Source organism: Epinephelus lanceolatus, chromosome 7 (assembly GCF_041903045.1).
Source record: "Epinephelus lanceolatus isolate andai-2023 chromosome 7, ASM4190304v1, whole genome shotgun sequence".
NCBI classification, from domain to species: Eukaryota; Metazoa; Chordata; class Actinopteri; order Perciformes; family Serranidae; genus Epinephelus; species Epinephelus lanceolatus.
The window spans coordinates 8,483,974-8,509,994 of record NC_135740.1 but is presented as its reverse complement, the minus strand read 5'-3'; the positions used below and the strand labels follow the sequence as shown (position 1 = coordinate 8,509,994).

General features: G+C 40.5%; 1 protein-coding gene across 1 annotated transcript in view; it reads left to right on the top strand.

Moving 5' to 3' along the window:
• Positions 1-25,506, top strand: part of uvssa (UV-stimulated scaffold protein A) — a 44,635-nt gene extending 19,129 nt beyond the window's left edge. The window contains exons 9-15 of the mRNA XM_033633647.2: positions 5,313-5,427; positions 14,457-14,670; positions 15,804-15,941; positions 16,229-16,412; positions 16,505-16,616; positions 24,445-24,619; positions 24,960-25,506. Of these exons, the coding sequence (XP_033489538.1) occupies positions 5,313-5,427; positions 14,457-14,670; positions 15,804-15,941; positions 16,229-16,412; positions 16,505-16,616; positions 24,445-24,619; positions 24,960-25,053 (1,032 nt within the window). The 3' untranslated portion in view covers positions 25,054-25,506. The remainder of the gene's footprint in view (positions 1-5,312; positions 5,428-14,456; positions 14,671-15,803; positions 15,942-16,228; positions 16,413-16,504; positions 16,617-24,444; positions 24,620-24,959) is intronic.
• Positions 25,507-26,021: the final 515 nt, after the last annotated feature.

The window sequence follows — 26,021 nt, the reverse complement described above, 5'->3', positions numbered from 1 at the left end:
TCCTCAGTGACTTTATATCGCTGTGCGCCAGCGATAGCCATGGCTGGAGGCATTATGGTTACAGGTTGTCCATCCCATTCTCGTGAATGCAGTATCTCAAGAAGCCTTTGAGAGAATTTGGCAAAAAGTCCACTTGCACAAAAGGATGAGGTGGTCATAGGTCAAAGGTCAAGGTCACAGTGACCTTGTATCTGTCCCATTCTTGTGAGTGTGATATCTCAAGAACGCCTTGGGGGAATTTTTCAGATTTAGCACAAACGTCCACTTGGACTCACCAAAAACTGATTACAATTTGGTGCTCAAAGGTCAAGGTCACTGTGACCTCACAGAATGTTTTTGGCCACAATTTAGGCATTCATTCACTAATTTTGACATAATTTCACACAAATGTCTAATAGGATAAAATAAAAGTGATGGCATTTTATAAAGGTCAAAGGTCATTTTTTTTTTTTTTCTTTGTTTTTTTACTTCTCCCACTATTTTTTGAACTTGATGTGGTCTTTGTGTTATCTGAATTTGATCTATGGAACAGCTGTAAAGAGTTCAAATCATAGGCATTTGTGGTGTCTGCCTTTCATCTGGACAGCGCACCGATGTACGATATCATATGCAAAGAATCTATTGAGAAAAACATTTGGTCATGGGATCTTAAAAGAAAAGGGCATCTAAAATAGTGTTCACTTTATTCATTATTATTTTCTTCTTTTATATATTGTTTTCACATTTCATAAATGAGGCCTGTTTCCTCTCCCTCTCAGACCACCCACCATGGCTCAGCCTTTGCGGCTGCATTAACGACAACTAATTAGGCTTTAATTGTTTAGTTGCTAGTTAACTGAATAGTGAGCATTGTAATATGAAGTGTTTTAATTGGTCTCTGTGCACAGGATCAAGAGGTGTGTTCAGGGCTGTGACATGGTTAACTGACGCTGTCTTATGGTTCAGTTATGTGCGTGTGGGTGTGTTTTAGTAATCATCTAAGGACTCATCATTTGTAAACTAATTCAAACATTCTAATGGGCTTTATCAGCGGTAACACAGCAGCCTTGCTATCACTCTCTCTCTCACACACACACACACACACACACACACACACACGCACTAATGAAAAAGAGGCCTTTGGGAATAAGGGGTTAGTTTAACGTTAGGTTTTACTGCTCCTCATAACCCTAATCACTGTGATTATTATGCTGCTAGACTTAAGTGTGTGTGTCTGTGTCCTCAGCTGTTAAAGACATAGCAGCCACTACACACACACACATTTGTGTTATGGAAATGACCCCTGTGTGTATGGAGTGTTGTGTTCTGCATTGTACCCCAGCCAATGGCTAACAACCTCACCAGGAAATTAAAAACCATAAATTCTGCTTAGGGCTGATAGCAGCTCATCACACACAGACACACACACAGACACAAACACACACACACACACACACACACACACACACACACACACACACACACACAATGGTTGCCATCTCGTGCTTGCCTAAGTCAAAGAGATCACACAACCCCAAGGAGGACAGTGAAGGAATGAGGGATGAACTGTATGGAACTATTCACCATTTCAATATGTATCGTCTGGTTGATGTTTTGCTCCTCACTGACAGTTAATTGGTTGCATTCAGTATATCAGTTAGTGTGGGTCCATGACGCAGATTCCCTCGGTCATAGAAAACCAGGAAAAGTCATGGAACTCCACAGTTTCATTTTCCAGGCCTGACAAGTCATAGAATTTGTAAAATCCTTAAAGGTTTTGGCAAAAGTCATGGAATTAAATTAAATTTTCACAGTTACATTCTGTGAATAACCCTCCATAATGTAACATAAAAAATGTATTTTTCCTAATTTTCTCTCCACATTCAGTCTCTCCCTCCAGGTATACCAGATAGTTTGAATCTGATATGTTTGACCGGGCAAGTGGGGCAAGAAAAATAGTGTTGTGACTAGGGCTGCCACGATTAGTCGACTAATCGATGACTAATCGACTATTAAAATAATCGGTGACTATTTAAGTAGTCGACTAATCGGTTTGAGTCATTTTTCATGGAAAAGTACTATAAAAGTACCCCAAAATACTCTTATTGCAGCTTCTTGCGTTCAAATATTGGCAGCTTTACACTCTCTCCCGTGACAGTGAACTAAAACCCTTTGGCGTGAGTATGAAACAAGACATTAGATGATATATATTTTTGGGGTTTGGGAGAGACAGACCGACATTTTTCAACATTTTAACACATTTTTTGATGAAATGATTAGTCGACTAATCGAAGGAATAATCGACAGATTAGTCGACAATGAAAATAATCGTTAGTGGCAGCCCTAGTTGTGACTGTGTGATTTAACATGTTTCCATACCTGTGCCCCTCTAAGACTTTTAAATTGTGCTGGACTTTTGAGATTGCGCAATTGAACTAGGCAGCCAAGGGATTTCAATAATCATTCAGAGCACCAATGCACACTTGATTTCATAATAACTGCTCATTAGGTAGAGTGTGGTCCTACAAAGGTGTGTAATATTAATGTCAAGAGTTCAAAAACTTCCAGCGCACACTAGAATATCAGGATTGACACAAAGTTTATTCAACGCGTTTCGCTTGTTGCGTCATCAGATTCGCTGAATCTGATGATGCAACATCAGATTCGCTGAATCTGATGACGCAACAAGCGAAACGCGTTGTTCGCTCCTTTTGTTGTTAACATTTTTGAATAAACTTTGTGTCAATCCTGATATTCTTGTGTGCGCTGGAAGTTTTTGAACTCTTGACTGTGATTTATCCTGCACCAGCTGGCACCTAGAAGAAGCACTGCGCCGCTGTGCACAGGGATTTACTATTTTTTTGTGTGTAATATTAATATTCCTATAATATTCTAATTAAGATTTGGAGTAACCTGTACTAATATAGTTCTGTTTGTATTATATTATGTGAATGTATTAAATTTTTATTATGGGTCTTAAAAGGACATGGAAAAGTTTTAAAATTCTGTTGATGAAAGTTTGTGGCAACCCTGAAGGCCTGACCATAATTTTTGACTCTCATTGTCAAGGTTGGTGCTAGGCCTTTCTTCTTTTGCGCCAAAGACATTTACTGTATTTCTGTTTCAGTGAATTTTGCTGAGGAAATTCAGGCACATCCATTTATAGAATTGTTCAATATACTTGCTATGAGTCTATTTGACTGCAATCACTTGATGACAGAGCTATTTAAACCTGAGTGTTGTTTCTATGAAGAATTATGATGGATGATTTTATTGTTCGGTGTAATTTGACCTAAAGGAAGCAACTAAATGTTAGATAATAGAGAGCCCTAGGATGGAGCCTTGGGGAACTTCACTCATGATGTTGGTCTGCTTGGATGCTTAGTCACAGAGACAAAATAGCTCCTGTCCTTAAGTCAGGACTTCAGCCACATCAGAACTGTGTCTGAGTGTCCAATACAGTTTTCCATTGTGTCTAGTAGTGTTTTAAGGTCAACTACCTAAAAGGCAGCACTAAGATGCATTAACACAAGGACTCTGATTTTCCCTTAATCTGTTTCTGGAAGAATATAATGATTTGCACAAAAATCACACCTGTCCTTTGAATTGCTCATACCTCACCCTGATGGCCTATATCTGGATTGCAGTTTTCTACAGCTGTTAATAGCAGAGAGAGACTGCTTCCATGGAATTACTGACCTCCTGTACCAACATCAAATTTCTAGAATTTAAGTACAATAAAGTCCCAGTCTTCCAAAAAAAGATTTATTTTACAGTTCTGCTATTTGGACTGAGCCTCAACGTTCCTGACAAAGTATCAGGTTTTGGCTTGGGTTTGGGCTTTTTTTTGTTGTTGTTGTTGTGTACAACTTCAGACTTTGGCAGGATTGAGATGCACCGACTGCAATTTTCTGGGCTGATTGCAACTTTTTCCTTGTTGTTCTGAATAAGTTGCTTAATTTCTTGCTAGTCACTTTGTAGAAATGAAGTTGCTAAGAGAGTCTGAAAGTCGCTACAAAGCATTGGTATTTGATGACCTCTGAATGAGAACAGCTGTGACCGTTACTGTCGATCAAGCTGAAAATTGGCTGATTCAGGTCACTTGCCAGTTGATCAGTGTATCTCTAGGACCATCCTTATTAATCTGGAGACTACTGAGAAAAGGTGATAGGCTCAAAAATAGATAAACAAAGAGGGCTTATTAATCTATATGTGTTGGTAACAATTTCTTTAGTGTTGGTGTCTCTAAACATGAACTGCACTCTAACAAAGAGGGCTGATTGGTTTTAAGCTGCTGGACCTCTGTACTGTATTTCCTTATCTACAGTATATTATCGCCGTTTACAGATTACTCATTTTTTTCCATAAATGACAAAGCCATCCTGTGTCAATACATGTGTGATTGTATTTTTTGTTAGTTTTGTTTTGTAGAAGAAATAACTAAATTGTAACAGCTTGTGAGGCTCATGTTTCAAACACATAAGGAACAAGCTTCACTGAGGTGGGTTTTATTGCAGGACACTGTGCAGGTGTTGCATTTGTTGTTTAAACTCCTGAAGGTCACAAGACTCATCATCTCCCTGTGAAATATGATCAAATCACCTTGTCCAGGGTCGGTGTGTGCGCCAGTATTTGTGTCTGTTTTGTTCAGGGTGCCTGTGTGCGTAGTGTAGTGTGTTCTTCTTATTCTAGTTCATACTGTACTGTACATCTCAGCAACAGGCTTATCCTTTGTCCATCTCTTTCAGTCTCACACCCAAAATTTTAGTTACTACCTCGCTGTTCTCTTCTTTCTTATCTGTCCATCACACTGCCAAGCTGCTTTGCCCTCTGGTTAATGTGCTGTACACACACACACACACACACACACACACGTTTGTAGTCTCATTAGACTGAGCTATGCTCAACACTCAGTAGGTGATGGATGACAAAGAGTAGTAAAAGACTACACACTATGCAAGTGTATGCAGACAACCAGTATACAGCAGGCGATAGAAGTGTATAAGTAACACTGTATTAACTATATTGTAGCTCTTAGCAGGCAGCTGTTTCCCTGAAGTGTTGGCTCCGAAGTAGAAATAACAAAATAGTAGTTTGACAAACATCCTTCTTTAATTTAAGGTTTGCTCTGTCTCATGAGGTTAAAAGTACTTGGGAAAGCAGTGATGTAATCAAATTTTGACAATTCATCGGACTGTCGGTGCACACAAAACAAAATGCATTAGAAATACGCACAGAAATATAGATCTTGGTCAAAAACAGTTCTGCATGTTCTGAGTTATTGTGTTTCTAATTCTGATGTTAGGAGCTAAACCCTACCTCCTCTTTTTTAGATGAGGGCTTCAGACGAAGGAGAGGACGATGACGATGATGATGATGATTTCGATGAGGTTCCAGAGAAAGAGGGCTATGAGCCGCATATTCCAGAGCATCTGCGAGCAGAGTATGGTATGAGTCTAACATCACAGGCACACACACACACACACACATACACGTGCATCTCAAACCTACAGACACGTGCATAAATAGTGAGGTTAAGCTACAAAAGAAGACCTGCTGCTGCCCTAATCTTTTAAGATTCACACACACACACTCTACAAACAAACACACACACACTTCAAAGAACCACAGCAGCTGGTAATGTGCAGGTGAAGTGATTCTTAAATGGGTTTATTTATACAACCATGGTTAAAGGAGCTCTGTACGACATTCAGAGCATATCTGTGATTCACAGTCTGGGCCGTGACTGTCTGCAGACAATTCTCAACATTCAGGTGGCTGAGCCAGGGGCAAGCAGCTAACAGTGCTAACACCGTGAACAGTGCTAACAAAGGCAGCAGTGCTGACAGAGCTAACGGTGTTAATGTGTGGAGGAACCGGAGGGTGAGTGCTATGCTATTGCAACGATGCTGTCGCCATTATCAGCCAGTGAGAAAAACACACAGGAACTCACATGCACGCTAATACCACCATTTGTCAGTACGCGTGAACCATTTTAGATTACACACAGTCAGCTGAGAGATCGTTCATGTGAAAACATTGATTACTGAAGCTTTAAAAACCTGACGCACAGCTTTACAACTGGTCTGTTTATTCACTCAGTTTGATGTTACAGTCACCTCCAAAGTACTTTCATCATAAACCCAAGAAATTACACTGCCTTAAAAGCCTATTGAGCCTAATCAGCTCACCATAGGTGAGATAGTGGTCTTCCCTAGTCTCACATGCTGGCTTCTGACTGCTAACTATGTGTTTTTGTCTGATTTGGAATGCAGCACAGCCTTGTAATGGAGACAGATAGTTTTTTTCCCACAAGCATTTTCCCGGTGTATCTTTGATGGATACTGTCCTGTCAACACATCCATTTACCTTCACACACACAGTCATCACTAGCTACATATGAATATCTGTTTAGTATTGTTCGTTCTTGCACTGTGGCTGCATTGGACTCATATGGATTGTGTCTATCCTCCAGGCAGCACAATAGGTTAGAGGTCAAATGTTCAGGTCATTAACCAACTGCCTGCTCATCTTATTGCAGTGTCAGCTACATGACAGCATGTTTTGATAGAATTTGAATGCTGTTTATATCATTATCAGCAGCCATGTGCGAGCTCCAGGCAACAGTAAACACTAAAACTCTCACTGTGCTGCTCGGTCAGCCATATTCAAGCTTCTCACCATCACTCATATAGATTCATATGTGAACTTTAGTTTCTTTACTGTATGTGTGTGTCTGTCTTTATGTGTCTGCGTTAATGGCACCATAATAGAACATGTTGCAGACGATGCCATTATTGCTAGGTCAGCCATGTTGTTGTGGCTGTGAGGTGACCTTTGACCCCTGCCGAATACTCCCCACCAGCCTCCTGAGTCATTACATTCACACTGAGCTCCTTCTTTTACCTGCGAGCCCGTCCCTCTCTACTCCCACCTCCCTCCATTACTAATCAATTAGACGCTAAAGTAATTAGATTGTATCTGATGTGCCCAAAACAGCTGTGTGTGTGTCAGGGTGATTAGTGGGCTAGGTAATGATCTACAGGGGCCATACCAAATTAACAATGCAACCTCTTTAATGAGCCCCTATTAGCCCTGCACCTAGATTTTACCCCCCACACACACACATACACACAAACATGCACACACACACACACACACACACACCAGCATCAGCAAAAGCACTCTGCATGTGTATCCATCATTTGCTTGATTTATCATGATATGGATTCTTCAGACTGTATATTTATACTTTTTAATTCAATTATCTATTTAAAGGATAAGGCTGATGTCACTCTTTTTGTTTTAAATCTCATGAAAAAAACTAAAACCAACAACTCTGTAGTCTGTCTCTCAATACTTCCCGAATCCCCGGTCCTGTCTGTGGCACTTTTCAGGCATGTTAGTTCCTACTGAAGACGCGAACATGTTTACAAAGACATGGTTCATTTTTAAAAAGACTCAGTAATGTCCTAAAACAGCCAGGTGCTACAGAGTTTTTTGAGGGGAACTAGTTTCAGCTGTGGACTAATATACAATTAGTGTGTTTGTGAGTATGTACAGTACCATGACAGTGCACACTTATAGTTTATAAGTATGTGTTTCTGTGTTTCACACAGTGAAGAGCTACTTTGTTTAAGCAGTTGGCCTGTAGGTAAAGTGATGGTGTTCTAATCTTGCTATATGCTTAACTAATGAAATGAGTTTTTTTTCATCTTGTAAATGTGATTGAATCTTATTTAGGATGAAGCTTGTCCTTTATAGTAATTACACAGTCATGGACACAGTAATAAGTGACAGATGTCAGCAAAAGATTGTGATAAAAAAGCATACAATAGGCATGTCATTTGCTAATGAAAAGTTCCAGACTGCAGGACTGCTAATCCAAAATTTCGCCTGAGAACTCAAAATGCGCGTCAAACACCATTTATTGTTTTCTATATATGCAGTCAAATTACATCTACTTTCTTCGCACGGAGCTCAACTTTGGTGATTTTTGACTTGAAATTTTTTGCTGTTGACAGATAGCAAACCATATCGACAGTGTTGATGTTTGAGCGATTATTTTGCGGGAGAACACAAATTAGAAAGGCTAACATTAGTTGTGCTGCACCATTTAGTTTTATGATGCCTCTGCACTGTTAGTGAGTTGTCTGTCCGTCCGTCTGTCCATCCCATTCTCATGATCATGACATCTCTAAAAGGCCTTGATGAATTTTTATAAATTTGGCACAAACGTCCACTTGGGCTCAGAGATGACCTCGTTATATTTTGGTGTTCAAAGGTCAAGGTTACTGTGACCTCAAGTTTGTTTCATTCTCATGAACACAGTATCTCAAATAGGCCTTGAGGGAATTTCCTCAAATTTGGCACAAATATCCACTTGGACTCAACGATGAACTGATTAGAAATTGGTGGTTGAAGGTCATAGGACTTCATACACTAATTACGAGAAAATTTCACACACATTTCTATTGGAATCAAATAATGAAGTGATGACATTTTATATCCAAAGGGTCAAAGGTCAACTTCATTGGGACATTTTCTGGCTATTACCTAATGTTATATCTCAAGAACAGAAGGGGAGATATTGGTCAGATTCTGAACTGGTGACACTAATCCGAGATGTCCATCATGAAACTGTTGTGACTGTAAAGATCTTCTGCTGCTGAGTTGAAGACGTGTGTGGAGTAAATATGTTGCAGAATTTGTAGCTCGTTGGCAGAAACATCCATATTTGAAGCATCCTCTACTCCTCATGGCTACATATGGGTCTGGACAGACATGGATGTAAACTGTAACTACAACTTGAGTGGCGTGCAGAGGCATACAACCACAAGCCCTGCTCTGCCTGAGTTAAAACGCCTAAACAGAATAGAAGTCAGCAACAGACAGGCAACAGCTGTAAGGAATCAATGCTATAGATACATCTCAGATCTATTGTGGCAAGCTAGCAACAATGTGTTTACTGGTAAGCTAACCAGCCTCAGCAGCTCTCCAAGCCGCCCAACAAGTAGTCACTACCACGTAGTTATCAAACGTCCTACCCCACCTATTTCATAAAGATGCACACATGGTTTTGGCTGTGTCACCTTCTGGTCTTACTGGACTCTTTTACCATATGATAACATTAAGTGACCATGTGAGACAGGCACTTCCTGAAAGCTCTGCATGAAATGGACAGCTTTATCATGTTATAATGTTTCCTGCAAACTAGTTGTAGCTGTTGATAACATCTACTTTTATATTTGATCTAATTCTAAAAAATAATTACTATTCTGGACAATGATTACTAGTATCAGACAAATCTCTTGGATTGTAAAAGGGTTTGTTTTTTTTTTCGGTTTGGTATTTTTCTGTAGGCCTCAGTATGTCATTGTTCCTCTTCGTATCACATCAATTCATCTGTTCTCTTTCACTTTCTCTGATTACAATAGTCTTTCTATTGCTTTCTGTCTTCCTTTGACTCTTTTCAGCTTAGTCAGTGGATCACATTTATCATTTCTCTATATTTCTTCTCCTCTTCCTTTTCTTCTCATTTCTTCCAGTGTTCATTCATTCAGAGGAAGCCTTGCTCTGCTCTGGTCTCTCCTCCTTTTATTTTATTTCCCCTCTCGTTCTCTCTCTCTCTCCCTCTTTCTTCCCCTCTGTCCCGTTCTGTCATTCTGATTATCAGTCCTCTTATCCCTCTCTCTGCTGTCAGGACACTATCTCTCTCTTTCTCAAATTAACATTTTAATTACAGGCCCTGCTTAACCCGAGAAAATCAATACCTCTTTCCGCCTTTCCTCTCTCGGTTTCTGTCTCCCTCTCTTTCGCTCAAACCCCCTTAACCCCTTTTTTCTCTCTCTTTCTCTAACAACCCCCATCACACACTCACACAACTCTACACATTTCCTCCCATTGATCTGTGCATCTTAACATCCACAGCAGCCAGACAAACCTCCGCCATGTGTTGAAAAGAACAGATTGAGTCGACAAAGACAGAGAAGGAGGGATCACAGAAGGAGAAGGTGAAGTTGGGATAACATGGCATCATGGCTATTGACATATTTGATTTAGTTTTTCAAAATGCACCTTACTTTTTACTTAACTGTGCAAACATGACTGTAATTATGAAATCATGATGTAAGGCGATTAACACTGTAACATGTAGTGTAGGGACCACTGAACTGGGATTTTAGAAATACTGAGTTCACGAGCAGAGGACTGCACTTGATGATTATTTTCATCATGCATTAATCTGGAGGTTATTATAGGGTGTCCGCAGATCCTTAAAGAGCCTTAAAAAGTTGTGTATCTAAAGTAAAGGCCTTAAAAAGTCTTAAATTCCTACAATTTCATTCAAATGTCTTAAATTCATCACTCAGAGGTCTTAAAAAAATACGGGACAACTGTTTTTATTGCTTTCCGTTTCTGTTGCAAAGAGATTCATTTCAGTTGCGTGAAGAGAACTAGCCTGCCAGGTAGCGCGCGCAGTCGTTTCTGAGGTGATAGCATAGACTACTTGACTTGTTTAGCTAGAGGTTGTAGCGGTAGCCTAGCTAACTAGCTAGCACTACAGTTAGCCTATCAGTTGTCGGTCGATCAACTGCCACTTTCTTCCACCACGGAGAAGTGCCTGACAAATAAAGGTCAGTCAGTCACTCAATCAAGGATGCCCTAGAGGGCACCAAAGCTCTGTGGTCTCAAATGTGCTTGGCGCTTGTTGTAAATCTTGGTCTTAAATTCCATTCCAAGTGGCATTAAAAAGGTCTTAAAAAGTCTTAAATTTTGCTTGCTGAAACCTGCAGATACCGTGTATTATCTCAGTAATCAATTCATCTTCACACTATAAAATGGCAGAAAACTGAAAAATGACATTCACGTTATTAAATGTCTTGTTTTGTCTCATGAACAGTCCAAAACCAAAATTATTCAATTTACTGTAATTTAAGACTTAGAAAAGCAGCAAGTCCTCACATATGAGAACCTGAAACCATGACTCTCAATCGGTTATCAATATAATAACCTATTAATATTCATTCAATAGATCAATCAACTATTCATCACAAATTTGGGCTTGAAACAAAAAAAGGTTTAAGAAACAATGAGTGCATTTTAAGCTGATTTATTATTTTGTTGTTTTGGAACTAAAAAGGTCTAAAAATGACCTATGGAATCAGTTTGATTTTTTTTCCAAATTCTGTTTGAATTTGGCCTGTTTTTCTGTCATTATTTTAAATATTGTGAGGCTTAAACTCATTTGACATTTGACAAGAAAAATCAACATACAGTAAGTATTAATTAACACAAATATTATAAACTTGAAACAACTCACACAATCACTTAAATGGTAACTTCAAGGGTAACCTGGACCCTATTTTCCCATCTTGTGTGTTTAAAAGACTAATGTGGCATTTTTTTAATTGGTCCAGTAGTGAGTGGGAGGGCTGCAGCCAGCAACAGTGAAACAGGCTGCAATGTAACCATTCAGGGCATGTTTGCACCGTCAACGAAAGTCCACTAAAAGTACTCGTTTTTGCCGCTGACAGGCTCAGATTGTTATAACAAGTGTGTGAAAACATTACTGAAGGATCCCTACAGAGGTAGACCTTATGTAAAAGAGTAAGACTCTTTTTGTTTAACCAGAAACAGCCCCGAAATCCCCATCGCAAAATCCACCAGACTCCAATAAAATAAATGGTACTATTAGCATGTGTAGAGCCAGCATATTTTCATATCTAAATGGGTGAATAAGGGGTTTATTTTAATCAATCCAGAGTTGCAGATTGTTGGGACAGTGAAAAGACAAAGCACAATGGCTTTTGGGGGATCTGTTTTGTTTCTGTCAACTGTGAATGAAGTATGTTTTATGATGATAAAATTACTGTTTTTTTTAAATGGAGTCTGGTGGGTTTGACCATAGCAATTTGGAGGCTGTTTCCTGTAAGAAAAAAAAAAAAAAAAAAAAAAAAAAAGGATCTTACTCTTAAACAAAGAGGTCTATCTCTGTAAGGATCTTTCCAGTAATGTTGTCAGAATAACAATCTGATCCTGTCAGTGGCAAAAACAAGTACAGAAATTAATGGTGTGAACATGCCTTGAGTGGTTGTATTGCAGCTTGTTTTGATGTTGCCTTCTGCAGTGGTCTCACTTAATACTGGACCATGTTCAAAAATGTTTGCCCCCATATGTCACTAACAAAAACATGGAAAAATAGGGCCCAGGTACAAAACTACCACAGTTCCCATTTCAAAAGTAAAGTTAAATATTAAATCGGCCAATTTTGGGCATTTTTACTTAAATTTAAAATAACAGTCTACATTTGATCAAAGTTGTTGTCAATGAAGTTTCTGTCACTTGAATAATCAATGAATCAACAAATGGTTTTCGCACTGATAGAATTGGATTTTTCAGGACTTCTGAACTGGCTGACTGGCTTCAGGATGTCACTATTTCAAGTATGGTGTTTGTTTTATTACACTTCTGAGACACACATGTCTCTGACAGTGTATATTCCTCAATAGATTATTTTATTTGGTGCAAAAGCAACAAAATCTTTAACAAATGTGTCCTTTTGGAACCTGACCTTACAAAATTTATGACAGTCTGACCATGAAATTATCTGAGTTTGTCGAGCTGGAGCCAATAGATCTCTGGTAACAGCCAGGTCCTAAGTTCAAAATACATTCAGAACAAGGCTTGTATTTAAGACATGGATTCAATATTTTCAAACTTGCACAACTTTCTGTAGTAGTGTTCATACAGAAATTGACTGTTTTAACTCTTTTGTATGTAAATTGTTTGTAAAACAGTAGAGTAAATATGCAAATAGGCTGTCGTCCTGATTAAACAAAAAAAAAAAAAAAAAAGGCAAATCATTGTGTAGTGTAGCATGGCAGTGATTGAATCTCTGAAGCATCCAGGTCAGTCTTAATAATGTGTGGGATGAGCATGTTGGCTGCTCTCAGCTTACTGCTTCCCTCTGATCTCACCTGCAGCATGTGTGTGTGTTTAAGTCCTGTTCAGTCCCCAGAGAGCCTTGTTGACCCAGTGTTTGACCACACACACACACACACACACACACACACACACACACGTCCTGGACAGATGGCTGCTGATCTTTCTTCATGCCTGTTAGCACTTTCTTCTGTGTGTCAGTTCTGTCTTTTTTACAGTGTGTTAAGATCCAAATAGGTCAACCTTGCATTGTGACATAAAAACAACATATTTAAATCCTTATAGAAATGTAGTAATGATCTACAGATGTATGGGTCGGATGGGATGAGTGTACAACGTATTATTTTTCCCCCTCTGAACCCCCTGGGCCCCTTGTATATTCTCAACGGCCCAGTTGGCAAAAAATTAAAATATCTCTTTTTCTCCCCCATAATTTTGGTGATTATATGTGAGAGAACAGTGGATTTCCTTTGAGGTTTGTTTGTCTTTTTTGTAGTCAATGATATGTAATGTTCATGTACAAAACTATACAAAACACACTCTGGTGGCTGTTTTTCACCCAAGAGTATTGTTGTTTCCATAAAAAGTAGAGAGTTCCTGTTTCTTTTTGGAGCAGGCCACATCATCTGCCTCTGCCTGTCTGTGACAGTGACCTCTCTGAACTGCTGCAGCTTGCACACATGTGGTGTCCACACAGACCGCATTGCTACTACAGCGCTGCTGCCTGCCAACCCTGTCTTTCTACACTAAGTTTGCCTTTGATAATCACCTTCAGTAATAGAGTGTTTCATTTCATCACGAGAAATGTCATTTATATACATTTTGGACAGGAAAAGATTAAGAAGCATGTGCTCAATTGTAAATAATAAACAGTTATGTTAACAAATGAAGGGATTCTGTCCACAGAAATGCAAGAGGGCTTTTAATTTGAAATGGAAACAGAAAGTGTAGAGTTAAATATAAATATTTAGATTGTTGTTAATGTCTGTGATATTGACACTGTACAGGTATAATTGGTTGGTATGATGACAATATGGATATCAACAGATCATTTTCGCAGTTTATTTTGGCAGAGAATTGTGTGTGTCATGGGAAAAAGTAGGCAAGTCGCCGAACCTCTAGATATCTAGATCGAACCTGTTAACATGGGGGCCAGAATGAATAGTCTGCTTCTGAGATAGACGGTTTGGCCTAGGCATTTTTTTCGAGTACGGGTAAGAGGCTAGCAGGCTAAGAGCGCAAAAAAAAAAAAAAGAATTTTGCTTTCCCCACCCATCTTTCAGCAAATAATGATGCACTTCATAGGTCTCGTCTTGAGAACAGTGACATCCTCCGCAAACTCTGATTGGCCAGACAACTTGAACGGCATAAACATTTACTTGCCCCTGGCAATTAGACCTAGGGTTATGTCAGGCCCTTAGATATGTTTGATGTAGGGTGTTGTGATTATTTTACTTTATTAAGTAGAGGAACACCAAGGCGTTGCACTTCAGCATTCAGTATAATGTTAAGTTCCTCTTGTCTCTGTTTGGCAGGTTTGGATCCAACTCCTTCCACCTCAACAGCACCAGTCACAAAACAACCTCCTGCTAAAAGACCTGCAGCTCCACCTCCTCCGTCCTCCTCCTCATCGTCTTCCTCTGCATCCAGGCGGCTGAAGCGACTTATAGAGGAGGAGCAGGATCCAACATGTGCAGCGGCCACACTGCGCCACCTCAAACAGAACCTCCCTCTGCCCGCAGAATCCAGGTACAAACACTGACAAAACTCTACCTTTCACCATCCCCTCATCTCTGTGATGTTCTCTCACATGTTCTCTTCTCAGTTCACTTTCTTACCTCCTCCTGTTGGGAGGGTACATGGACATTGTCATACCTCACCTCCACTCCTCTTATTATACTGTACCTACATTCACTGCATGATTTATAACATACCTTACACTTACAGTCATGTGTCACTCACATGAGCAGGGATACACAACAGATGAAGATTTTGAAGAGAAGATATTGCTCTGATTTGGTTGTACCATGTGGTATTTAAAGCCTGTACATGTTTGGAGGTTTAATGTCCTTAATTCTGAAGCCTAGGAGTGTTAATGAACCATAACTTAGTCCTGGAAGAGAAACTTTGCAAGTATTGCTCCTGTGTACAGCCAGTATAGATATACTCCAACACTGAGAGGGACGGTATGACCTCCTCTCCTGGCCGACCCTGTAGTATTTCAATAAATCACCTCAGTGGCAGAGATGCAAGGCTATGGAAGACAGACCCATCTGCGTCTACCATTTTCCCAACCTACCTTGAATGAAACCAGCTGTGTTCTTATGGACACTGTGCATCCCTCACTTCCCCTGCCAGCAGGGGTGGGTCCAATCTGTATAACAGCAACAACAGAAAGTTCAGTAGTTTCAGGTACCATCACAAATCAAATTCTGTGGGAGGCACTTATATTTATTATACAAATCTCTATAGCATCGTTTAAGACATCATTAGAGATAAAACTACACTGGCCTTTGAGAGCAGGCACTAAGATGAGCCTCAAGGGCCTCCCTCGTAATGACCTGGCTAATTAGATCAGTCTCAGTGCCCTAGACACCAGAGATGTTCAGCCACTGTCACTTCATCAGTTTCCATTTTTGTGTCATTTACAAACCAGCGCTACAGATGTGTGTTTGACTGCTGCCCACACAGAGCAATGCTGCTATCTCATACCTCATACAATATCTCCTCAAATCAACTTTGTAGAAATTAAAGGACATCAACTGTTAGTTCAAGCAATTAAAATGCTGATCACATTTATTTCCCTCTAACACACATTTGATGATTAAAGTGCTGTCTAGGTAGTTTGTGTTTAACTCTCCCTCCTCTTGTTTGTCCTCCAGCACCAGCAGCAGCTCCTCAGCCCCCACCTCATCTCAGTCCAGTTCAAAGCAGAAGGCTGGTGATGCTCCTGTGGTGCCATTTGGTTTGGACCTGTACTACTGGGGCCAGGAGCAGCCCAACGCTGGCAAGATCATCAAGTAACACACCACACGTGCACACACACACACACACACACACTCCAACATTGTTTCACTGATAGACACAAATGCAGCTAAACGCATGACTGTAGAGTACAGTGAGCCGTGTGTTTTGTCACACACACACTACATTTGTGTGCATGTACATTTATCACATATACCGTGTTTATTTTATAAATAATGTCTTACATTGAATTCCACACAGTAATAGAACTGTCTTAAATGGTCTTTGATGTGGGTTTCTGAAACCTGCGTATAATGTGGTCCCCTATCTTGTCTCTGTACAGGTCGGCCTCTCAGCATCAGTTCTGGGTTCCCATTCAGGTAGATGAGGAAGTGGAGAACGAGGAGCTCCTGGCAGAGAGCAGGAGCAGATACATCTCCTTCCCCGGCAAATTCACTCCCGTCAGCCATTACTGCAGAGCTCCACTGGGCGATGGGAAGCTGTGTCAGAGACAAGACCGTCTCAAGGTACCAGGACAAACACAAAATGAGACATGTATGTCTGTTTCCATTTGCAGTTCTGTTACTGTGTGTTTGAGCTGCCACTGATTGTCCTCCAGTGTCCTTTCCATGGGCGGATCATTCCTCGAGATGAGGTGGGTCGACCCTGCAGGCAGGAGGACCGACTGAGGGAGGAGAAGGAGGAGAGGAGGAAGAGAGAGGAGCAGCCTGGTGAGGAGTGATACTCACACATGCATTCATGTTACTACCCATTCCTTAATTCTCAAAAATGTCACAAAAAATTTCACCAGAAAATTTAAGCCACATGAGACTGCATTAGGAAGCTCTCGTGACCTGTAACAGTAGCAAAGAAACAGTAAGAGTCATATCCATGCATATTCATTTATATGCTGGGGTGGCTTTATGGTGGCCAGTGTGCCACACACCGACACACACACACACACACACACACACACACACACACACAGTGACAAGGCTAACTGTTAGCATCACATGGTTAACGTTACTCAGCAGTTTTTAACAGGTTTAACGTCAGAGTCGAGCCGCTTCGGTGTCGATGTGAGATTGTTGGCTTGGTGTCGGATATTAACTGCTGCTGCGAGGCTTCTGCCAAAGTGGCAAAACATGATGATTAGTGATGAGATCATGTTATCCTGTGTTAGCCTCGTGCTAACCGGCCAGAGCAAGCTGGAGAAGAGCGACTTACGAAGACGGTCCTTAAGCGTTGCGTTGAACAACATTACATAACTATTCACATACAGTCAAAACTATTTTTGCAATTTTCATTTGCCTCCGCACTTTTTATTGCAAAAAAAACCCACCTTTAAATATCAGAACATGCATCGCAGGTTTTTAGAAATATTGTTGTGAAATCAGGCATTTCAGGCTGCAACAATCCCAAACAAGTTCCTTTTTGATCTTGAGCTTTTATGCATGATCTTCCTGTGCAGATGGAGTTTGCTAATTTTTACCTTATTTAACACTTACTGACATTTTCTGAAGAGTTCATCCACATCGGTTTGCTTAGTGAGCAACCTGAGCATCTTTTTTTTTTTTTTTTTTTTGGTCAAAATAGCTTAACTGTTACTAATCATAACCTCGATATCTTGTTGATGTAAATTGGTGTGGACGTATCCATGGACAAGTGGTTTTGGTTGTTTTTGCTGGTGGTGTAAATGCCTTCCATCAGTTTGTGAGTAGTGATGGTAGGTTTTCCTTTTTGTGCACCAGTAATATCGATGAACAGACCAAACCAGCTGTTGTACACATTATCATTGTCTGATTGTGTGTGTTTGTTGTTGTGTGTGTGAGTGTGAGAGTGGCACCAGCCTGCAGGATGTCCACCAGCTGCCTGCAGTGTCTTGTTAACCACCAACTCCCTGTGTGTGTGTGTGTGTGTGTGTGTGTGTGTGTGTGTGTGGCCATGGCATGCAGTCCAGTGAGTTGTGAAATAGCATCTTTTGTTACCAACTACACTATCGATCCACGAGTCAATCTCACACCTAGGCGCACACACACACACACACACACACACACACACACACACACACACACACACACATCAGTCTCACAGTAGGGGCGGCAGTGGCCTGAATGAGTTGATGGACCATTGGCCTCAGCACCCTGTACTACTCAGTCACAGATTTACACACAAACATAAACACACCAACACCCGCATGTATCCACGGGGAGGTTAAACAGGCAGTGAGGGACACTGTAACGCCCAGTTCAGACCAGAGAGCCTCGATGAGACAAGTTGAAACAGGCAATGCACCATTTTGCAATCTTCTAAAAACCTGCCGGTTCATTCCAATGCAACTACATGAGACGGCGTATCATCTCTACACAGCAACTCTCTGTACTTCCATTCTGATTTTTTTCAGCTTTCAGCGCCGCAACTTCTCTCTGCAATGTTCTATAATAGTTTTGTCTCGTTGCAAATCTTTGGTCTGAACTGGGCTTAAAGGTCAGCTGGGACCAGTTGTCATAGCGGCAGACATGGAGCCAACATAGCTGTCTCTTGACCTGTGTGGTCAAACTGAGGGATATGTAGTTTTGGTTTACTGGGTAACGGCATTGTCAGCAGAGTGATGTGAGTCAGAGACGTGTGTTGAGTGTGTTAAAGTGTCTTTCTGCTTGTAGTGACCATCCAAACATGCTGGCACTGTACAGCAGGCATCAAGACAGCCAGAACCTTAGAGGATGTTCAGTCCAAGAACAGCACTGCTGCTTTAAGAAAAAAGAAAAACGCAATGTGAAAGCGTGTTGCATCCATATACTGTATTGCATCAGGTACTGGTGAGATAATGATCCAGGAAGTCTAGTGAGTGTAATACACCCATGAGTTAGAAGGAACATCACATGCTAGAACACTATTTTTGCACTGTTTCCAGTACAAATATGGAGTTAACATTACTGGAGCAGTAAGCGTAGTAGTTTTTTTTTCATTCCATGATGACAAGGCTGTACTCATTGTCTGAAATTAACTTTATGAGTCATTTGCCCAGGGGACTTGCAGGTGAAAAAATCCACCAGCTAATGTAACATACTGCCTTTTTGTCACAGATATAACCTACTCATTTCAGTGCATTTCATTGTAATAATAAGGTACTTGTTGAATACCAACTTAAAGAAGAGGCCAGAGCAAGGTGTCAAGCAAAATGATTTTATTATAATGAGCAACTCATCACAGCCTCAGCATGTGAATAAGGTCCCTCTGGTGAGCAGTGATGCAGTGTATATGTCTAAGGCTTTTATTGTGAAAGATAAGAAGGGAAGCAGTGACGCTGTAAGGTGCTGCCATTGACACTGTGGGTAAAGGTAAAGAGTTTGCTGTCTTGGCTCAGACTACAGAGCCTCTGTGTTGATATTTCAATTACCTTCACATGTATGGGCCCAACTCATAACCCTTACCTGCACATTTGCCTAATGGTAGCAGCAGACCAGCAGCAAGTGGTAGTACAACAGTGCCACACTAGGAGTGTGTCCTAGTTAGTCAGTTTCATAGTAGGACACAGGTAAAAACACATTGGCAGTGTACGTGTGTGTGTGTGTGTGTGTGTGTGTGTGTGTGTGTAAATTGATCAATTTGGCTCTGTAGTGTAAAAGCACTTTGAGTGGTCTGAAGACTTCAAAAGGTGATTTACAAGTACAGGTCCATTTATCATACAGCGTTACAGTAGATACTATCAGCATAGTTTTATATTTCATGAATATTTTGGTACAGACATTTACTTGCCAGTGTGGTGGATAGCCATCTGAGAATTATTCACCAAATGGTAAATCTACCTGTATTTGGCGCTTGGCAGTTGTTAATTTCAGACCCTGGCTCTACTGTTTAAACACAAACACATGTATTGGTGAAATGCCACTGTAAAGAGGGGTTTATACGTACTAGTGATGTAGCCTGACGTGCACTTACCTCACAAATGTAAGTTCCTGTTACAGCGATGCAGACCCCCTGTTTATTTTTGTAAACTGAAAACCATTTTCCTCAGTGGAAATAAAGTTTTAATTTACTTTTATTTCACAGATAAGAAACAATAAATTGTGAGGACAAAAAAAGCCCCCACAAAATAGCATTTTAAGTCCTGTGTGTGATTTATCCTGGCTTCGTTCGAGTAGAAGAAAGTCTACTAGCCACAAGGCTAATCTATGCAATGTCAAATGTCATAGGCTTACAGCAGTAATGTTAGCTTGTTGTGTATGTGGGGGAAATGTGTCTAATACAAGACAATTGTTTTGTCAGTGAACCTTGTGAGTAACAATTGAGCCAAATTTTGTAACTTTGTTAAATGTTGCTATTGTTCCTGGCTTCATATGAGTGGGGGAAAACTCCACTAGCCGCTGGGCTAATTTATGCAATTTTGTATTTGTGGTGAAAATGTGTCTAGCAAAAGACAGGTGTTCTGTCTGTGAACCTTATTAACTATAATAGAGCCAAATTGTATACTTGTGTTTAATAATATTGCATTTTATGTGTGTTTCAGGTGATTTAGTTGAATCAATCAGACTTTGCACAGAAACCCCACCACTAGCAAGTATGTAAGCAGAGCAGAGTGACGTAGACAAGTATAAATGCTTTCAATGGCATAAACCACTTGCATAGGCTACGGCATAGAGACTATGTACAACCTTAAATCAACATCAACATGCCATGACAGTACAGGCCGCTATCTTGTTCACCATCATCAGTATGTCTAAAGAGCACTAGTGCTGTATCTTGACTTCTTCTCTTGCATAGCACGTCTTCACCTGTGGTACTAAAGGTGGAGAAACCTAGAAGTAGAAAATACCCAGACCTCTATTCTATTCTATTCTATTCTATTCTATTCTATTCTATTATTGTTGGTCTTTTACCTTTGAACAGTAGTACCAAACATCGGAGTCCATGTTGCTGACTGACTGACTGCTGGGGATGAGAGGAATAGATGCTCCACTACATGGGCTCACACACACACACACACACACACACACACACACACACACACACACACACACACATATCCCGGGTCCCCATGCTTAGTGGTGCGTAGCTGAGAGATGTCTGAACAAACCAAAGACCCCAGATGCCTTAGTGGATGTGTGTGTGGCCTGGCCCCTGCCCTGACACACACACACACACACACACAGACCCCAGCTGGAGGGGCTAAGAGGTGTTGACAGAGAAAAGAGGGCTGCTGCAACACTGATTAAATTCAGAGGACTGTCCTTCTCGCTTGGCCATCTCCTCTTTCTTTTACCTTTCTCTATATTTTCTTTTTTCTTTCTTTTCTTTCATCTGTTATTTCTATTCTTTATTTTCTTTACTTTTTCAAACTCCTCTAAGATCATGACAACAAAGTGATAGAGGACACACACCCACACACACAATGTAAATGCAGCTGCTCCTCTTTTAGCAGTAATGATTCTCCTAAATACACCAGCTGCTTTTCAATTACTGCTCTTCTGCCTGTGTGTGTGTATGTGTAATGAGGGATAGTTGAAGGTCCAGTCAGACCCAGGGTCAGACTGGCTGATTAATAACCCCCCCCCCATACACACACTCACACACTGAGCTAGGGTCAGTGTTTTGACAGAGCAGAGAGCCCGGCTTCAATCCCATCACAATCACAGTGTAATTACTTCGCATTACTGCAGGTTTATCTCTAATTCCACCGCAGTACGTCATTAACTAGAAGCGTCTCCTCGTTTAGACCGTCATTACTCTGCATTACACACGCTTTTACTTTATCACCCAGAATTATGACATTACACTTTTCATTAACACCACAATTGGATCCAAATGAGCCTGCACGACACACTGTTTACTACTTCTGCTCTGTAAAACTGTGCAGGATGTTATCAGCTGTAATTACTTCATTACACTTTTCATTTACATGAGTCTTTGTTAAAGTTTCAGTCTGTTATTGTGGCACTGAGAAAGAGTAGCTGTTTGAACAGGAGGAACTTTATTACGTTCACATCATAGAAACTGACTGAACAAAGTAAAGCATGAAGTCAAGTTGAATTTGAGACTTTTAAACAGTATCAGCTGCAGTAAAGGTGTTCGTGACTGCTCTTAAACTGCTGTTTCACAGCTACTATTCTGTATTGTGTTTGTCTGACTAAATTTTGTTTCAGTGCCAGTATTTTCCAAAAACGTATCTTAGTTTTAGTCACATTTAAAGTTTTAACCAATCAAAATGAAAATGTTTGTTGTGCATTGAGCTTTCTGGTGCTAAGGCTTTTGCCATCTTCTTGTGATGAGCAGCTTAAACACTGAATAACGTTGAAGCTACTGTTGGTTACTTTGATAAAAAAAAAAAACAACTTTTTGCCATATTTGCTAAAACTGTCACTATATCCTGACAGTAGTACATGAGACGGATAATCTGTGGAAAAATCAGGTTCCTTTGGCTCCTCCTAGAGCTCCTAATGGCATTTGCAAGAATCCACTGCACCTGAACAAAAACAACCAATCAGAGCAAGGAGGGGTATGCTCTCACTCTGTCAAGCTCAATATCTTCAGTGCGCAGCTTCATGAGGAGCTTTGCAAACACAAAACTCCTCTGCCAACAACAGTGTACTGTTACACAGCAAAGACAAGTGAACAGAGGAAGACCGTCGATCTTTTTCTGAGGAAGTGACAGTGAGCTTTTCGTTGTCTGACTTCTTTTGTTTACAGTGATTAGCCCCTTTTACATGCACAGCTTAATCGAGCTATGATCAAAATTCGATTTTGGCGTCTAATCTGACTTTTGTCCTTGTCCCAGTTTACATGCAACTGAGAAAATTGAATTACTGACGGGAACGTGTCCTCCTCCTCAACACTAGGTGGCGATATGTGTCGTTTCAGCGGGTTAATACGGCCCCCTTTCCGGTTGACCTATTACGTCACTTAATAATAAACAACTGGAGTCAGGCGGCAGACCGGCATTTTCAAACAACAGCAAGATGGATAATCGTACAGCTTTGTTCATCTCGTACGTAATGTACGCGTTACTGATTGTGCAGATAAGGTGCATGCTATCCCTCGTGGTCAGACAAGAACACCGTATGCTGTTGGAGGGCTACAAAAATAGCATGTCTTGTCTGTTCCTGTGGAGCACGCACACATGCATTGTCTAGTTTAACTCGGATTAAGGCGTATACATGCCGGATAAAATCGGAGTTGGAGAACTTTTTTTCAAGTGTCATGTAAACGTACTGACTGCCTCTTCGAGGTGGGGATTTCACGCCATTATGCCACCTCGCCATTCTGTATAAAAGGTACAATCACAGTTGTCTTTAACCTGGCACTGGAGGGCCACAACAGCGCAAAAACCACATCTGTGTAAAAGGGACAGCCAGCATAATGGGTCCATCAACAGAATGGTTGTGACATTTTGACGACGTGTAATGTGTGCAACCCGTTTTTATTTTTTAAAAAACAACTGTTGGCAGTTAGTAGCTAACTCAAGGAAAGAGAACAGCATCCGAAAAATGTCCGCAAATTGGAAAAAACAATGAGGTCTGGGAGCTCCTCACCCTCTGAGCAGAGAGTGAGATCAGCCACCATAAAACAGGGATGGTAAATGATTGCTTTGCCATGTTGTGCCATTGTTATTGTTAAGTGTTGTTAAGTGGTGCTGACACATATGTTATATGTCACACTAGAGGCTGACGCTGCTGTGTTACACGTCACGCCTGCTTTGCTTCTCCAGTGCCTACAGCTGTCCAAAGTCACACACTGGGGCACATGATGCCGCCATTGTTTGGTTCTGTGTAAAAATGGAAAGGCGGCGTAAAGAAGGGACTTTGTAGCGGCTCTGTAGCGTGATCACTGTGTAAAAAGGGCTTCTGACGCTGTGTTAGACATCTCAGCTTTGATTGGTTGTTTTTGTTGAGGCACGGTGGATTCTTGGAAATGCCATTAGCAGCACCAGGAGCAGCCAGAGAAACCTGACTTTTTTTCATAGATTAAATGTCTCATAAACTACTGTCAGGTTAATGTGACATTATGACAGAGTTATTTTTATAGAAGTTACCCAGCTGTAGCTCTTAATGTAATCATATATTCCCCTTGTAAAAGTTTAGAGGAAGATGTACATGGTTGACAGACTCATAGCCTATAAACATGGAAGATAATCAACTAAAATTAATGTTAATGGAAAGTAACACTACACCTATGTCAGCATGCTGGCCTGGTCTAATTTTCAGTGGAAGAGTAGATGATTCTAGTTCATAAGTTTTCTTTTCATTAGCCATATGATGGCTGCATACAGTACATCAGACTGGTGTCACATGCCCAGCACAGCTTAAAAATAAAGCTGGCCAAACTCTAGCTTATCCAGTATTGTACCACCTGAAACTATGACATGCTGGACTGGGTACAATAACAAAGGTAGGCAGTGACTCAGAAGTGTGACCAAGCTTCCAACATGAGAACCACAGAGCTTTTAATACAGCTACATCTTACAGTATGTCCTTGTGCCAGTTACCAAGAGCCTGAGATGAAATCTGGTACAGATTTCCTTCTTATTTCACCATTCAAATGATTGTTTTCTGTCTGTTGCAGACTGGCGGGATGCAGAGCTGATGCGGGACATCGAGGCGGCAACAGGAGAAAATCTGGGCTCTGACAAGGTGGGGAAGAAAGGGCGAGGGAAGAAGAAGAAATACCCCAACCTCAGTGATCTGAAGCAGAAGGCCAACACGTCCCGCTCCAGGCTGGAGAAAAAAGTCCTCAGCAAGTGCGTCACTTCCTGTCCCAGCAGGAACAGCATTCTCTGAAAGCTCTGAAACACTGTGTCATTTACCGCTCAAGTATTATGAATTTACATCTCAGTGTGTAATACTTCATATCACAGCACAGCAGTGGACTATATATGGTGCACAGAGCATGCACAGTCAGGGTCACACATGTAGTTCACTTAGAGCAGCAGACCACCATTCTAACATGTAAACTGATCATTATCTACTCATTTAAAGAGACTTATGTCATGTTCCTTAAGCAAATGCTTTTGTATTTGAAGATTTTAATGTTTTATCTGATTTCTTTCTTCTTCTCCTCTGTCCTGTCCTTGGTTCCAGGAGCGCCATGCGCAGAGTAGCTGACGTTTTGAGTAAAGCTGACAGGAGAAAACACGAGAAGTTCTCCAACCAGTTCAACTACGCCCTCAACTGACCTCCAGGCGACTAATTACGCCTTCAAATGAAATGAGATGGACTGAATGCTTCTGTTAGAAATATTTAATTTATTAATGTGCACATACAGTTAATGGATCTGGGTTAGAGATGAACACCGTTAAAATAATATTTAAAACAATGTTTGAACACTGTGATGCAGTTGGGATGATTTCACTGCTGCTTGATCAGCTTTTAAGGTGAAGGACAAATGTACAGTATCTCACACTGTACACCTACAGCCTCTGAGTTATAATCAGGTAACAGAAAAATACTTTCATTTATTTTCATCTTATCTGCCAAAATGTTTAATATTGCCTTTGTATCAGCCAAATCCACTTTTTGTCATGTTTAATTGAAGTTTTAAATTCATTTTTTTCTAATATTTTGTACCTGAGTGTGTTTTTTGTGTAAGTGTAGTGTTGTTGAGGATTAAAGCCCATGTATTTCCTCAGCCAGCTGTGTTTGTGTCTTTGTTGTTTCCTCTTTCATTCAGCACACAAGTCTGCAGCACCACATTTATTGACTGTGAGAAAGTTTAGACAGTGTTTGGAAGTTACTCCAAAAAAATAAAAAAAAATAGGATGAATGGGATCATAAGGGAAATAATTCTATATTTTTATATTTTTATTTGAAAAACTTTTAATTAGGTAAAACTCAACATAAAGGTTTTACTCTACATTACTTTTTATTAATTCAGATCATTTGAACGATATGTAGGCTTATAAAGATATTTAACTGTTAGCTGTCAGTGTGTAATGTTTGAGATGGAGACAAAATACCTACTCATCAACATGCACACGATGAAAAGAAAAACAAACTTGAAATGCGTGAGACAGAAACTCAGCCTCTACACTTAAAGGATTACTCAAACAGCCTGGCATTTCCACAAAGTTACTTTCACAAGAGACACATTAAAAAAGAAAGATCCAAATTAAAGCGGCAGACACTGAGGTATCCTGACTTTTT